The following is a 12,868-nucleotide window of genomic DNA, read 5'->3' as shown; positions in this document are numbered from 1 at the left end:
AAAGGGAAGTGCAGGTGCCTACAGAGGCCAGACACCAGGGTGCCCCACACTGGAAACAGCCCAGATGTCATCACCATCTGAGCCGATATGGTGCGTCATCGGCACAGAATGGAATACCGCTCAATAGCAAAAAGGAAAGAACTGTTGACACACACAGTGGTATGGATAAAGTCTCAACGATGCTGATAAAAGCCAGAGCAAACAAATGAGTACCTACAACGTGATTCTGTGCATAGAATTTCTTTTAGAAAATGGAAGCTAGTCTGTAGTGGCAGAAGGCAGGCTGGTGGCTGTCCGGGATGGGGGAGCAGAGCGGGGAGGAGGGCGTCCTGAGGGCCTCGGGAAGATTCTCGGGGTCAGGGAGCAGCCGTGTCGCAGTCTCATTGCCCTTCGCACGGATCTGCATGCGTCAGAGCTCACCAAATTGTATAGAGTAAGTGCCCTATGTGCGAATCTGTATATACTAAGTCCCCTCCATGCGAACCTCCAAGTTTGGAACTTTCAGAGATGCGTGTGTGCATTCCATCAGTGTGAGGCGTGAGTGACGTTGCAGCTGGTCCTCCCGTCTCCCATTGCTGACGGTCCTTCAGCTCTGCCATCTCCCACCTCCTCGCCCTTCCCAGGCCAGTGACTTTTCCTGCCTGTTCACTTGATGCCAGCCGTTGTACCTGCTGTTGAACTGTCACCACTGTACCTTTCATGGTACTGTACTGCAAGATTAAAAATGTGTTCTTTTTAAATTATTTGTGTGAAAAGTATTACAAACCTTTTACAGTACAGGACTGTATAGCTGGTTGTGTTAATTCAGTACCTAGGCTAACTTTGTTGGACTTACAAACAAATTGGCCGTACGAACATGCTCTCAGAGCAGAACTTATTAGTATGTAGCAAACTTACTGTATTTTAAATTTCTGTGGTTTCTTGTGTGTCACTGAGGCCTCAGTAAAGCTGTGGTGCTACCTCTGCCAAGAGGCCTGCGTGGCAGGGCATGGTAGGGGCAAGCCTCACCCCGCCGCCCAGCCAGCCATCTGTAAGGGACTAGTAGCCACCCAGGTGGTGCTAGTGGTATAAAACCCGCCTGCCAGTTCAGGAGACATAAGACTCAGGTTCAATCCCTGGGCCAGGAAGATCCCCTGAAGGTGGGCACAGCAACCCACTTCAGTGTTCTTGCCTAGAGAACCCTGTGGACAGAGGAGCCTGGTGGGCTACAGTCCTAAGGGGCAAAGAATCGGACACGACGGAAGCGACTTAGCACAAGACGTCGGAGGTGACTGTTCCATCCCTGGGGAAGCAGGGAGCATTTTCTCTGCACACAATCCACTTCCAAGCCACCAGGGCCCACTCCGTTAAATTCACTGTCTTTGCTGCTCACTGACCAGGGGTTTGGAGGAGGCAGTAGGCTTCCTGGGAGCGGGCGAGAGTCTGTGTCCCCGCCAGGCTGGGAGCCACTCTTGTCCCGAGTTATCTTTACCCGCCGGGGTCCATGGACACCTTGTTGGTGGTCCTGGCCGTGACAGTGACCACATGTTCGCAGCCTGCACGCCTCTCGTGAGCTCTGGCCGTGGCCGTGGCCGTGGCCTGGGCTGGGAGTGGGAACCTGGCACAGTCACGTCCAAATCTCCTGCTGGGTGTGGAGACGGGTTGATTGCACCATGCTGGACGCTTCCTTCTTTTCTGAGGGATGTAAAGCCCCCTGTCTAAACTGCAGCTTAATAACTGATCATGGATTGTAATGCTCTGGCTAAAAATAAAGCCCGTCGGTCTGCTAAATAAAGAGTCAGAAGGCAGGTGGAAGGATGCCGGTTCCGTTCAGCAGAGGTTCCGGCCGTCGGAGGGTCTTTTCCATTTCCTCCTGCGCGTGGTTGTGTCGGGAGGGACGGGGAGAGTCGCTGCCCACCCCCCGCCCTTCCTTTCTCTTCTTTGTGACGGTTCCCCCGGGCTCGCTGCCTGTTTGTTTTCTCACCTCGCGTCCTGCTCTGTGTTCCGCTCCTGTGTTGGGTGCCTCCCCCGCCACCCGCCTCCCTTCCGGCTCCTGGGAGCCGCTGCCCCCGGTCCCCTCCCCCGGGCCGCAGGGCAGGGCCCCTCATGCCGCTGTCTCTGCAGCTGTGGACATGGCTGGAGGAGCTGCAGAAGGAGCTGCTGGACGACGTGTACGCCGAGTCCGTGGAGGCCGTGCAGGACCTCAGCAAGCGCTTCGGCCAGCAGCAGCAGACCACCCTGCAGGTGACTGTGAACGTCATCAAGGAAGGCGAGGACCTGATCCAGCAGCTGAGGTGGGCCGGCCCTGCCCCTGCCCCCCCATCCCAGCCCCCTGCCCCAGCCCCTCTGTTCCTACACCCCCGTCCCTGCCCCCATCCCAGCCCCCTGCCCCAGCCCCTCTGTCTGACACCCCTGTCCCAGGCCCCCATCCCTGGGCCCATCCCAACCCCCTGCCCCAGCCCCTCTGTCCCTACACCCCAGTCCCAGCCCCCCATCCCTGCCCCTCTGTCTCTACCCACCACCCCCGTCTCAGAACCCTGTCGCAGCCCCCCAGCGCTCTGACGTCTGAGAGGCACTCTTTCCCCTCTGCTTTTTTGAACCATTTACTATAACTCTCTGTCCAGCTAGGCAGAGAATGAATAACATCCATGCGGAGGAGACTTTAACATCTCTCTCCTGTCTTTATTTTTCCTCTTTCGGTTTTCTTTCACTCTTTTTACAATTTTTCTCTTTACGGCATTGACTAATAAACTTCCCTGGTATCTCAGACAGTAAGAATCTCTCTGCAATGCAAGAGACCTGGGTTTGATCCCTGGGTTGGGAAGATCCCCTAGAGGAGGAAATGGCAACACACTCCAGTATTCTTGCCTGGAGAATCCCATGAACAGAGGAGTCTGGCGGGCTACGGTCCATGGGGTCTCAAAGAGTCGGACACAACCGAGCAACTAACACACGAACTTTCCCAGAATTCAGATCTTATTAATATTTCCTTTTAACATGTACGTATTACTGACTGAAATTTCTTTACAAACCAGATGAATTTAAACCTCCCGGGACTGCGTCCTTGGGGCCCAGAGCACGCTAGTTTTCCAGAATGTGATAGGCATCCCAACCCTGAAAGTCCAGGCTCAGGCAGGCCCGGCCTCTGGTGACACTCAGGTGTTGCTTGTGGGGGGAAGACAGGAGGCAGGCTGGGGCTGGGCCACCTTTATGTGGACCCCCTGCTGTATCACTCAGGGTCAGCTTATCTAATGGTCGCTGACGTCTTCCCGCAGTGCTCGCTTTGCTGAGAGTCAGGCAGTCCTTCCGTGATAAAGGCTCAGTGAGCTGCTTCACAGGGAGATGCTTACAGCCGACCTGGCGCTGCCCTTTGTAGAAACAGTTATTGGTCAGTTGCTCAGTCGTGTCCGACTCTTTGCAACCCCGTGGACTGCAGCACACCAGGCCTCCCTGTCCTTCACCATCTCCCGGCATTTGCTCAAATCTGTGTCCGTTGAATCGGGGACGCCATCCAGCCATCTCATCCTCTGTAGCAAATAGGAACTCTTTCTTCTCCACTTAACGAGGAAGGGGGTTGAAGATGAAGCTCCCTGGGATGCTTTGTGTGGTGGCTGGCCGCCTGCTTCTGAGAGGGGCTGTGAGGAGGAGCGGGAGGTGTTCCTCCGCGTGTCCTGGGCCCCCGGGAAAGCCCAGGGTGGTTGGGCCGGAGAAGCAGCTTCTTTTCTGAGTGCTGCAGCCCCACTTTCTGCCGGCTCCTCCCCCCGGCCCGGCCCCCCAGCCCCGACAGGGAGAGGTCTTCCCTTACAATTCTTGTTTGCACCCCCGCCTCCTCGCAGGGACTCAGCCATCTCCAGCAACAAGACGCCGCACAACAGCTCCATCAGCCACATCGAGACAGTGCTGCAGCAGCTGGACGAGGCCCAGGCGCAGATGGAGGAGCTCTTCCAGGAGCGCAAGATCAAGCTGGAGCTCTTCCTGCAGCTGCGCATCTTTGAGCGGGATGCCATTGACGTGAGTGCCCCGCGGGCCCTGCCCCCCCCCCCCGCCCCCGGTCCAGCCCCGCCCCCGACCAGGCCCCGCCCCCGAGCCACGCCCTCGCCCACTGCCCCCCTTTCTGTCTGCACCAGGAGGACGAGGAGGGACAGAGTGGCCCCAACCCCAGCTCGGTCCCTGAGTGAGAGGGCTCGGCCCTGGGGGAGGCAGGTGGGCAGCGGGCAGACACCACACAGAAGGAGAGCAAAGCGAGTGAGCTGTGAGGGTGCAGCCGAGGCAGGGCTTCTGCAGACAGAGCTACCTTGTACCCTCGGCTGGTCACCCTGGACCAGGCCCCCTGCACAGCCATCCCCTCGTCCTGGGGGCAGAGGCTCAGGGCAGCGATGCTCCTCCCCACCCTGTCCTCTTCCTCTCCCTGAGTGCTCCCTGAGCCTGCAGTAATGGTGTTTTATGTCCCAGGAAACGCCCCACCCGCCCCACCTTTCCCTCCCCCGACAGAAATATTCTCAGGTTGCCTGTAATTCTTACCTAAAAATCGACTATTGCACCTTATACGTGACTAGGAGAAAGGACAGATTTCTTTTCTTCATCAGAAAGAGTTTCTTGATTTTCTGCCAGGCAAGACTTAATGTTTTTGAACTTGACGAAGTTCAGGCAGAAGTCATTATCACTGGATGGCGATGAATCTGTGTGTGAAACAGGATGATTGAGGAACCAGATACTCTCTGGTGAGGCTGGCTTCCTGGAGCCCAAGGGCTTCATGAGCTGCTGGCAGGGGCCTACCTGCTGTCTGTTCAGGCACCTCCAGGCATCCCAGGTGGCCCATACCCACCCGCCAGAGTCCGCAGAGCGGGCTCTCTTGTCACTTGACCTGCGTTTAGAACAGAGCCATGAGGGCAGGGGGGCCCGGACCCCACGTACTGCAGAAGACAGAGGGGTGCAGGGCTCCCTCAGCTGAGCAGACCCTCTGCCTGAAGTGGTCCTGGGTCCCTCAGCCCAGCCCCAAGTGGCAGTTTGGTATGTGGGCCTCTCATGGGGCCTTTCGTGGCTGCTTGTCTAAACTTCCGTCAGCCTTTTTATTACATTAAAGAAAGGCCTTCTTAACTGTTAACCGGTGATGACAAGGAGTTAAACTCTGCCCATGTTGCCTGGTCAGACCTGCTCAAGGGCTTTGGTCTTGACTTTCCCATCCACGGAGAGCAGAGACACACTGGTCTCAGCCATCGTGTCTAGCCATGGTCAGGGTGCAGCACTGGGGGTCTCAGGGTCAGGGAGCAGTGCTGCAGAAACAGAAGAGCCAGCGTAGCTGCCCTCCTCTCTCACCTCCATTTCGCAGAAATTACTCCTGTAAACTTGGCTGCTTATTAAATAGTTCCAATCAGGGACTACAAAGAAGCAATCAGAAGCACTATTCGAAGTATTCCTTCTGACAGTTTGGCATTTGAAAAACAAAAAAAGGTTGACTTTGTTTGTATTAATGCTGCTGCAAAAGGGAGAATTTTATTTTGATTGTGTTTCTTCTTTCACGAAACTCCTGGTTTAAAATGTAGTTCTTTAGTCGCTCAGTCGTGTCCGATTCTTTGCGACCCCGTGGGCTGCAGCACGGCCAGACTTCCCTGTCCTTCACCATCTCCTGGAGCTTGCTCAGATTCATGGCCATTGAGTCAGTGATGCCATCCAACCATCTCATCCTCTGTTGCCCCATTCTCCTCCTGCCTTCAGTCTTTCCCAGCCTCACAGTCTTATCTAGTGAGTCACCTCTTAGCATCAGGTGGCCAAAGTACTGGAGCTTCAGCATCAGTCTTTCCACTGAATATTCAGAATTGATTTCCTTTAATATTGACTGATTTGATCTCCTTGCAGTCCAAGGGACTCTCAAGAGTCTTCTCCAACACCGCAGTTCAAAAGCATCAATTCTTCGGTGCTCAGCCTTCTACGGTCCAACTCTCACATCCATACATGACTGCTGGAAAAACCATAGCTTTACCTATACGGGCCTTTGTTGGCAAAGTAATTTCTCTGCTTTTTTAATATGCTGTCTAGGTTTATCTTTTCTTCCAAGGAGCAAGCGTCTTTTAATTTCATGGCTGCAGTCACCATCTGCAGTGATTTTGGAACCCAAGAAAATAATGTCTGTCACTGTTTACGTTGTTTCCACATCTGTTTGCCATGAAGTGATGGGACCGGATGCCATGATCTTAGTTTTTTGAATGTTGAGTGTTAAGCCAGCATTTTCACTCTCCTCTTTCACCTTCATCAAGAGGCTGTTTAGTTCCTCTTCGCTTTCTGCCCTAAGGATGGTGTCATCTGCATATCTGAGGTTATTGATATTTTTCCCTGCAATTTTAATTCCAGCTTGTGCTTGCTTCATCCACCCTAACATTTTGCATGATGTATTCTGCATATAAGTTAAATAAGCAGAGTGGCACTATACAGCCTTGACGTACTCCTTTCCCAATCTGGAACCAGTCTGTTGTTCCATGTCCAGTTTTAACCGTTGCTTCTGACCTGTATACAGATTTCTCAGGAAGCAGGTCAGATGGTCTGGTATTCCCATCTCTTGAAGAATTTTCCACAATTTGTTGTGATCCACGCAGTCAAAGGGTTTAGCATAGTCAGTGAAGCAGAAGTAGATATTTTTCTGGAATTCTCTTGGTTTTTCTACGAACCAGTGGACGTTGATAATTTTATCTGTGGTTCCTCTGCCTTTTCTAAATCCAACTTGTATATCTAGAAGTTCTCGGTTCATGAACTGTTGAAGCCTAGCTTGGAGGATTTTGAGCATTATTTTGCTAGTGTGTGAGAGGAGTGCAACTATATGAAAATTTGAACTTTCTTTGGCATTGCCCTTCTTTGGGATTGGAATGAAAACTGACGTTTTCCGGTCATGTGGCCACTGCTAAGTTTTCCAAATTTGCTGGCATATTGAATGCAGCACTTTAAGAGCCTCATCTTTTAGAATTTGATATAGCTCAGCTGGAATTCATCACCTCCCCTAATTTTGTTTGTAGTGGATCAGTCTCAGCCCGGGATAAGTGTTTTCCTAAGCTGAGAAATTAAGCCAACCTACAGTTCAGTCACAGACCAACTAAAAGAAAGTCTAAAAGCTTTTAAAATGTCATAGCCTGAGAGCCTTCTGTTTCTCTAGAGAAATCCTGAAAATGTGGAAAACCTGAGCATGTTAGGCTTTGCTGGGATTTCCTCTCTTGTCTGGGAAAATGCCCCATCTGACTGCCTATAGCAGGCATGGCCCAGTCTCATGGAAGAAATTCATGGTACCTCGTCAGTGTTTAAAAATCCCCTGTATCACTTGTATTTGAATTGAAATAACCTTTCCATCTCTCAAAAGTGAAGCAGGATTTCCTGTAGCTTAGAATATTGGGATTTCAGTCTCCAGATAGCCCAAATAAAATCTTGCTCCATTGATATGAAAAGAACAGCCAAAGCCTTATGCTAGCATCCTGTGAGAGTTACAGAAAACAGCCATAGGTCTCTGTACATTTAGAAAGAAAAAGACTGTCTAAAAATTAAGGGATACATTAAAAAAAGAAGTGGTATCTGAGTTATTTCTTCAAAGAATCCTGTTCAAAAAAGCCTTGCACTTTCCTGAGCTTCGTGTTTGCCACAGGTTTATTTTCTTGGCTTGCGTGATGATTAACAAGCCGTAATGCCAAACGTGGGGACAGGATTTTTCCTGATGCTCCTTGATCCTGGCCGTCGCCAGGGTTTCCTTGTGCTCAGTGAGTGTTTTTGAATCCTGCTGCTTTTAGCACATTGATCTTTGTTTGTTGTCCATTTCTTGAGTGTTTTCTGAGCCTGATGTTGTCTGTGTGAAGCACTGTGGCTGAATCTGTAACTCATCACCACACCTAATTCTTCTCCCTCAGGGCCAGAAAGCAAACAAACATTAAGAAAGAAAATTCCCTGTAGAATAGAGATCAAGGTTAAAGTTATGGTAATTTTTTTTTCCTTTTCAAAAGTATTTTCCTTGGGACTTCTCGGTTTATGTCTAACTTGGCATTGTTTAAAATTATTAATTTGCAAGTGGATATAATTATAAATGAATTAACTTACAAATGAATATATTAATGTAACAGACACATATATTATGCAGACCCAGTAATAAAAGAAGAAATCAGGGAGATTGAGGCAATAGGAATTTGGAGAAGCCTTAAGATTTTTATTTTTTCCCATCTCACAGCTGGATTCTGTGTAAACTCTCACATTCTCAAATTAATTTCACAACAGCTCCTATGGATAAAAGAAATTAGGATCCATGGGAAATGTAGAGATAATATTTGTTCACAAGAAAGTTTTTCCTCTTTTCTGGATTTTATAATTTTGGTCATTATTTTTAAAAAAGTATATCGTGTAAGTTTTCAGACCTACATAAAAGTAGCAAAAATTGTACAGTGCCTTTCCAAGTGCCTGTCGTCTAAATTCGACAAATTTGCCCATCTTACCAAGTATCCTCCTTTTGATATTGTTGTGCTATGGTGTTTTAGAGGAAAAACTCGACCAGCTGGTAGTGTTTCACTCCTAGAGACTTTGTAAGTACCTCTAAAAAGTAGGCCATTTTCTTATGTAATCACATCCCAAGCACCCTGCCAGTTTAAGAGTGTTTCTTTGTTACCTGCTAACACTCAGCCTCTATTCAGATTTCTACAAGTGCTGCAGAGAGGAGGCACATGGGGTCTGCCCCTGCATTTGTGGGTAATGTTTTCATCTGGCAGTGTCTCTCTCTGCCCTCCCCTTTTTTTCTGTGTGATGACTCGTTTAAGTAACAAGTATCAAAAGAACCAGGTCCCACATTTTGCCTTTTTTCACTTGATTTCTACTAGGCTGTTTAACCATGTTTCTTTCCTGGGCATTGTCTGTAACCTTACAAGGTGGATGGTGGTGGTAGTTCAGTCACAAGAGTTGTGTCTGACTCTTGCAACCCCATGGGTTGTGTAGTCCACCAAGTTCCTCTGCCCATGGGATTTCCCGGGCAAGAACACTGGCGTGGGTTGCCATTTCCTTCTCCAAAGAAGGTAGATGGAAAGACCCAATCAGATTCGGGTTCCTTTTGGTTCCCAAAGCTCCACAGCTGACCCTACTTGGCTCTTCCACAAGGCGGCTTGTGTCCTGTCTGGTCCCCCTTCTTCAGGGATGCTGTGGGTAGTCTGCAATCCCAGGAGGTGCCCTATCAGCCTCTCTCTGATAGTCCACTAGGTACCGATGACCTTGACCTGAATAGGTGATTTACTAGGATTTTTTGTTAGAAGTTTTCTAATTTTATTATTTCTGCACTTAATAGCTAGATTTAACCATAAAGAGGAACTTTGCTTCATCATTTTGTGCTTGAATAATTAGTTTTCTCCTTTAAGAACCAATTTTGAGGATAAAGCTTGAGTCCTTTTAATCAGAACCAAAGAGCTTTTCGTTAACTTTTTGGATTTCAGCTCTTCTCTGGAGTTAATGGGCTTCTTTATAGTCAGTGTATTTGATTCAGTTGTGGTCACTTTTTAGGGTCTAACTGTCCTGTCTTTGGCCAGTAGGAGCCCCGTCCACTGGCTTCTGTGTCCTTCTGGCGCAGTCTCATCCATCTCTTCCTCCCTGACTCGGCCCTGAGAGGTGGCACAGCAGGCTTTCATTCTTCACGTCTTGGTCCTAAGCAGATGATTTCCCCTGTCAGATCATCTCAGACCTGGAGTCTTGGAACGATGAGCTTTCTCAGCAAATGAACGACTTCGACACAGAGGACCTCACGATCGCGGAGCAGCGCCTGCAGCACCACGCAGACAAGGCCCTGACCATGAACAACCTGACCTTCGACGTCATCCACCAAGGGCAGGACCTGCTGCAGTACGTCAACGAGGTGCAGGCTTCCGGTGAGCAGCGCGCCCGCCCCGCCTCGGCCGGGGCTCCTCTCGGCGACGGCTCTGCGGGCCACTCACCCTGGGATTCAGGTGTCACACCTGCTCTCTGCATGGAGACGTGTGCTTGCTTTCACCCACGTGAAAATGAATGTGTTAGTTGTTCAGTCGTGTCTGACTCTTTGCGACCCTATGGACTGTAGCCCTCCAGGCTTCTGTCCATGGGGATTCTCCCGGCGAGAATACTAGAGTGGGTAGCCTTTCCCTTCTCCAGGGGATCTTCCCAACCCAGGGACTGAACCCCAGTCTCCTACATTGCAGGCAGTTTCTTTACCATCGGAGCCACCAGGGAAGCCCTCACCTGCATGATGTGGTCACATCTAACATTATGACTAGTGTACTTCCCCCTAACATTCTTTCAGGTTAATTCAAGTGGCATGAAGATTCGTTTTACAAATGATTTATTGTTGTATCTGCATGAATGAAAAGTAAACCCCAAGAAAATATTTTCATGTCCTTTGTTTTTTTTTTTTCTGAGTTTACATTTTACCAGCAGATGTCACTGTAGGCTCAAAACCGTGGAGGGACTGTAGTGTTAGAAATTTAGCAGCAGGAGAAGGCAGTGGCACCCCACTCCAGTACTCTAGCCTGGAAAATCCGATGGGCAGAGGAGCCTTGTGGGCTGCAGTCCATGGAGTCGCTAGGAGTCAGACATGACTGAGCAACTTCATTTTCACTTTTCAATTTGATGCATTGGAGAAGGAAATGGCAACCCGCTCCAGTATTCTTGCCTGGAGAATCCTGGGAACAGGGGAGCCTGGTGGGCTGCCGTCTATGGGGTCGCACTGAGTCGGACACGACGGAAGCGACTTAGCAGCAGCAGCAGCATACTGCATTACTCCTGTTACACAAGGCAGATTCAGTGCTTTCTCAAGAGTTGAACAGGTATGCGGTAGATAACAAAAATAAGCCAAAGTTCGCTCGTTTATAAAGGACTTCTCACTTTGACCAGATATCAGTATAGGAGGAAAAGCAGATAAGTAGGTAATGAGTTTGGTTTGATTGTGCTTAGTCTGTCAGCCGTGTCCAGCTCTGCAGCCCCATGGATGGCAGCCCACCAGGCTCCTCTGTCTGTGGGGTTCTCCAGGCAAGAATACTGGAGTGGGTAGCCACGCCCTCCTCCAGGGGATCTTCTCAACCCAGGTGTACCGCATTGGTTTGGTTAGCTGTACCTTAAACTTGGCTTTGGACCCCATCAAACTCATCCTCTGAGACACACTCGTGTGCTCAGAGGTGCACGTAAACCCCCTCTGCCGGCCTCAGCCTTCCCAGTCACGGCTTGGCCCCCGCTGGGTAGGTAGGTCAGGTTCCAGATGCAGCGTGTACATCGTGCGCCCGTTAAGAACAGGTTGAAGTGCTGGTTGAACTCAGGGTGTCCCTTCTACGTCCACAGGTGTGGAGCTGCTTTGCGACAGAGATGTGGACATGGCCACGCGAGTCCAGGACTTGCTGGAGTTTCTGCACGAGAAGCAGCAGGAACTGGATCTCGCGGCTGAGCAGCACCGGAAGCACCTGGAGCAGTGCGTGCAGCTGCGCCACCTGCAGGCCGAAGTCAAGCAGGTAAACGAACGGCCGGAGGTCTGAGCCGGACCCAGGAGGACCCACAAGTGCACTCCCGGTGACTCGGACGTGCAAGCGCTGGGAAAGGTTGGCCCTGTTCAGAACACAGCCCTCCTGACGTAAGGGTAGAGCACGCCCCCTGCCGCAGCTGCAGCTAGCTGAAAACAGCCAGCGTCCGGGCAGCTGTGCGCTTATTACTCTAGTAGAAAAGCCTTCCCCACCCGGCAGGCTGATCACTTACAAGTCACCTCCCCTTCGCTTGTTTTGTCATTGGTAATCTCTTGCCTGAAACTCTGAATGTGGTGCTTCCTGGGCTGAATAAATACATGATTTTTTTTTTCCTCCCCAAATAAGCTATTATCAATCTGCCCCCAACCACAGGCTGTGTATGGCTGGGGTCTTCTTGTTTTGTCAGAACTCTATACTGCCACCTCCCAGAGAGCATGGCAGAACACAAATGGACATCTGGAACAGATTGGTTTCAGCTCAGTGCCCGTGGGATTCCATGCCTGTGTGTATTAAGCATGTCCGTGACATTTTACCTCCTGAGCCGGGAAACCATGGACGTATGGATTCCCAGGATTCTGGTAGATGCACAGAAAGACACATGTTACGTTTGATCAGAGGAGACTTAATGGTTGCCAAATGGCTGCCAAGTGGCCATTGTAGCCCCAGCCATCACCTCCACGTTCCAGGCATCAGGAAGGGGAAAGCATAACAAGAAAGAGGCAGCACCTGGATCAGTAAAGAAAGACGTTCCCCAAATGCTCCCAAAAGCTCTTGCTTTGACCTCAGTGGCTGAAATTACATCATACCTGTAGCAAGCTGCCATGGTAGCTGAGAAGTGGCTTTATCTCAAGCTCTTTTCCACAAGTTGGGATTTTTCTGAATAAAAGAGATGAGGAAAGTAGGTGTTGGGTGGGTAACCAGCAATTTCTGCCATAAGCGACCGTCCAGATTGACCTTCCACACTCCCTATGGCTTCCACAGTCGGAACTGACTTCCGGTTCCGTGATGCTGAGACTGGTGGTGTGGTCCTGATTTCTCAGCAGACCGCAAAGCTCATCCTTTGGTTCCTGTGCTGTCTCAGCACTGACACTAATGTGGAGGATACATGAGTGAGACCAAGGAGCTTGTCAAGCAGTTTGGTTATTCTGCATGTTCCTCAGGCCTTAAGGAGTGAAAGATACATGCATTTTTTATTATCAGGGAATTTCTTTGCAGTAGTAGGTTTTCTACCGTGTGATTCTCAATCTGGACTAGACCCATGGACTAATGATCACTCCTCTGGATGCTCAACCCTTTTCAGTTCTCACTTGAAACTAAACGTGAGAGAATTAACTTTCCTTTTAATTTTTAAAGTTAAGGTTTTTTTTGTGTGTGTGTGTGTAAACTTGTATTTTTTTATTTTTGGTTGT

At 49.9% G+C, this 12,868-nt stretch overlaps 1 protein-coding gene across 3 annotated transcripts in view; it reads left to right on the top strand.

Moving 5' to 3' along the window:
• TRIO (trio Rho guanine nucleotide exchange factor) overlaps positions 1-12,868 on the top strand; it is a 355,929-nt gene that overhangs the window by 202,957 nt on the left and 140,104 nt on the right. For all 3 annotated transcript variants that reach the window (XR_001919786.1, XM_018065520.1, XM_018065521.1), the window contains exons 12-15: positions 2,104-2,273; positions 3,816-3,990; positions 9,650-9,845; positions 11,284-11,450. Coding sequence is in view for 2 of the 3 variants with exons in the window: in XM_018065520.1 (XP_017921009.1) it covers positions 2,104-2,273; positions 3,816-3,990; positions 9,650-9,845; positions 11,284-11,450 (708 nt within the window). In the remaining variant the exon portion in view is untranslated. The remainder of the gene's footprint in view (positions 1-2,103; positions 2,274-3,815; positions 3,991-9,649; positions 9,846-11,283; positions 11,451-12,868) is intronic.

The sequence above is a fragment of the Capra hircus genome, chromosome 20 (assembly GCF_001704415.2).
Source record: "Capra hircus breed San Clemente chromosome 20, ASM170441v1, whole genome shotgun sequence".
NCBI lineage: Eukaryota > Metazoa > Chordata > Mammalia > Artiodactyla > Bovidae > Capra > Capra hircus.
The sequence above is the reverse complement of the archived record's forward strand: the minus strand, read 5'-3'. Positions and strand labels throughout refer to the sequence as shown.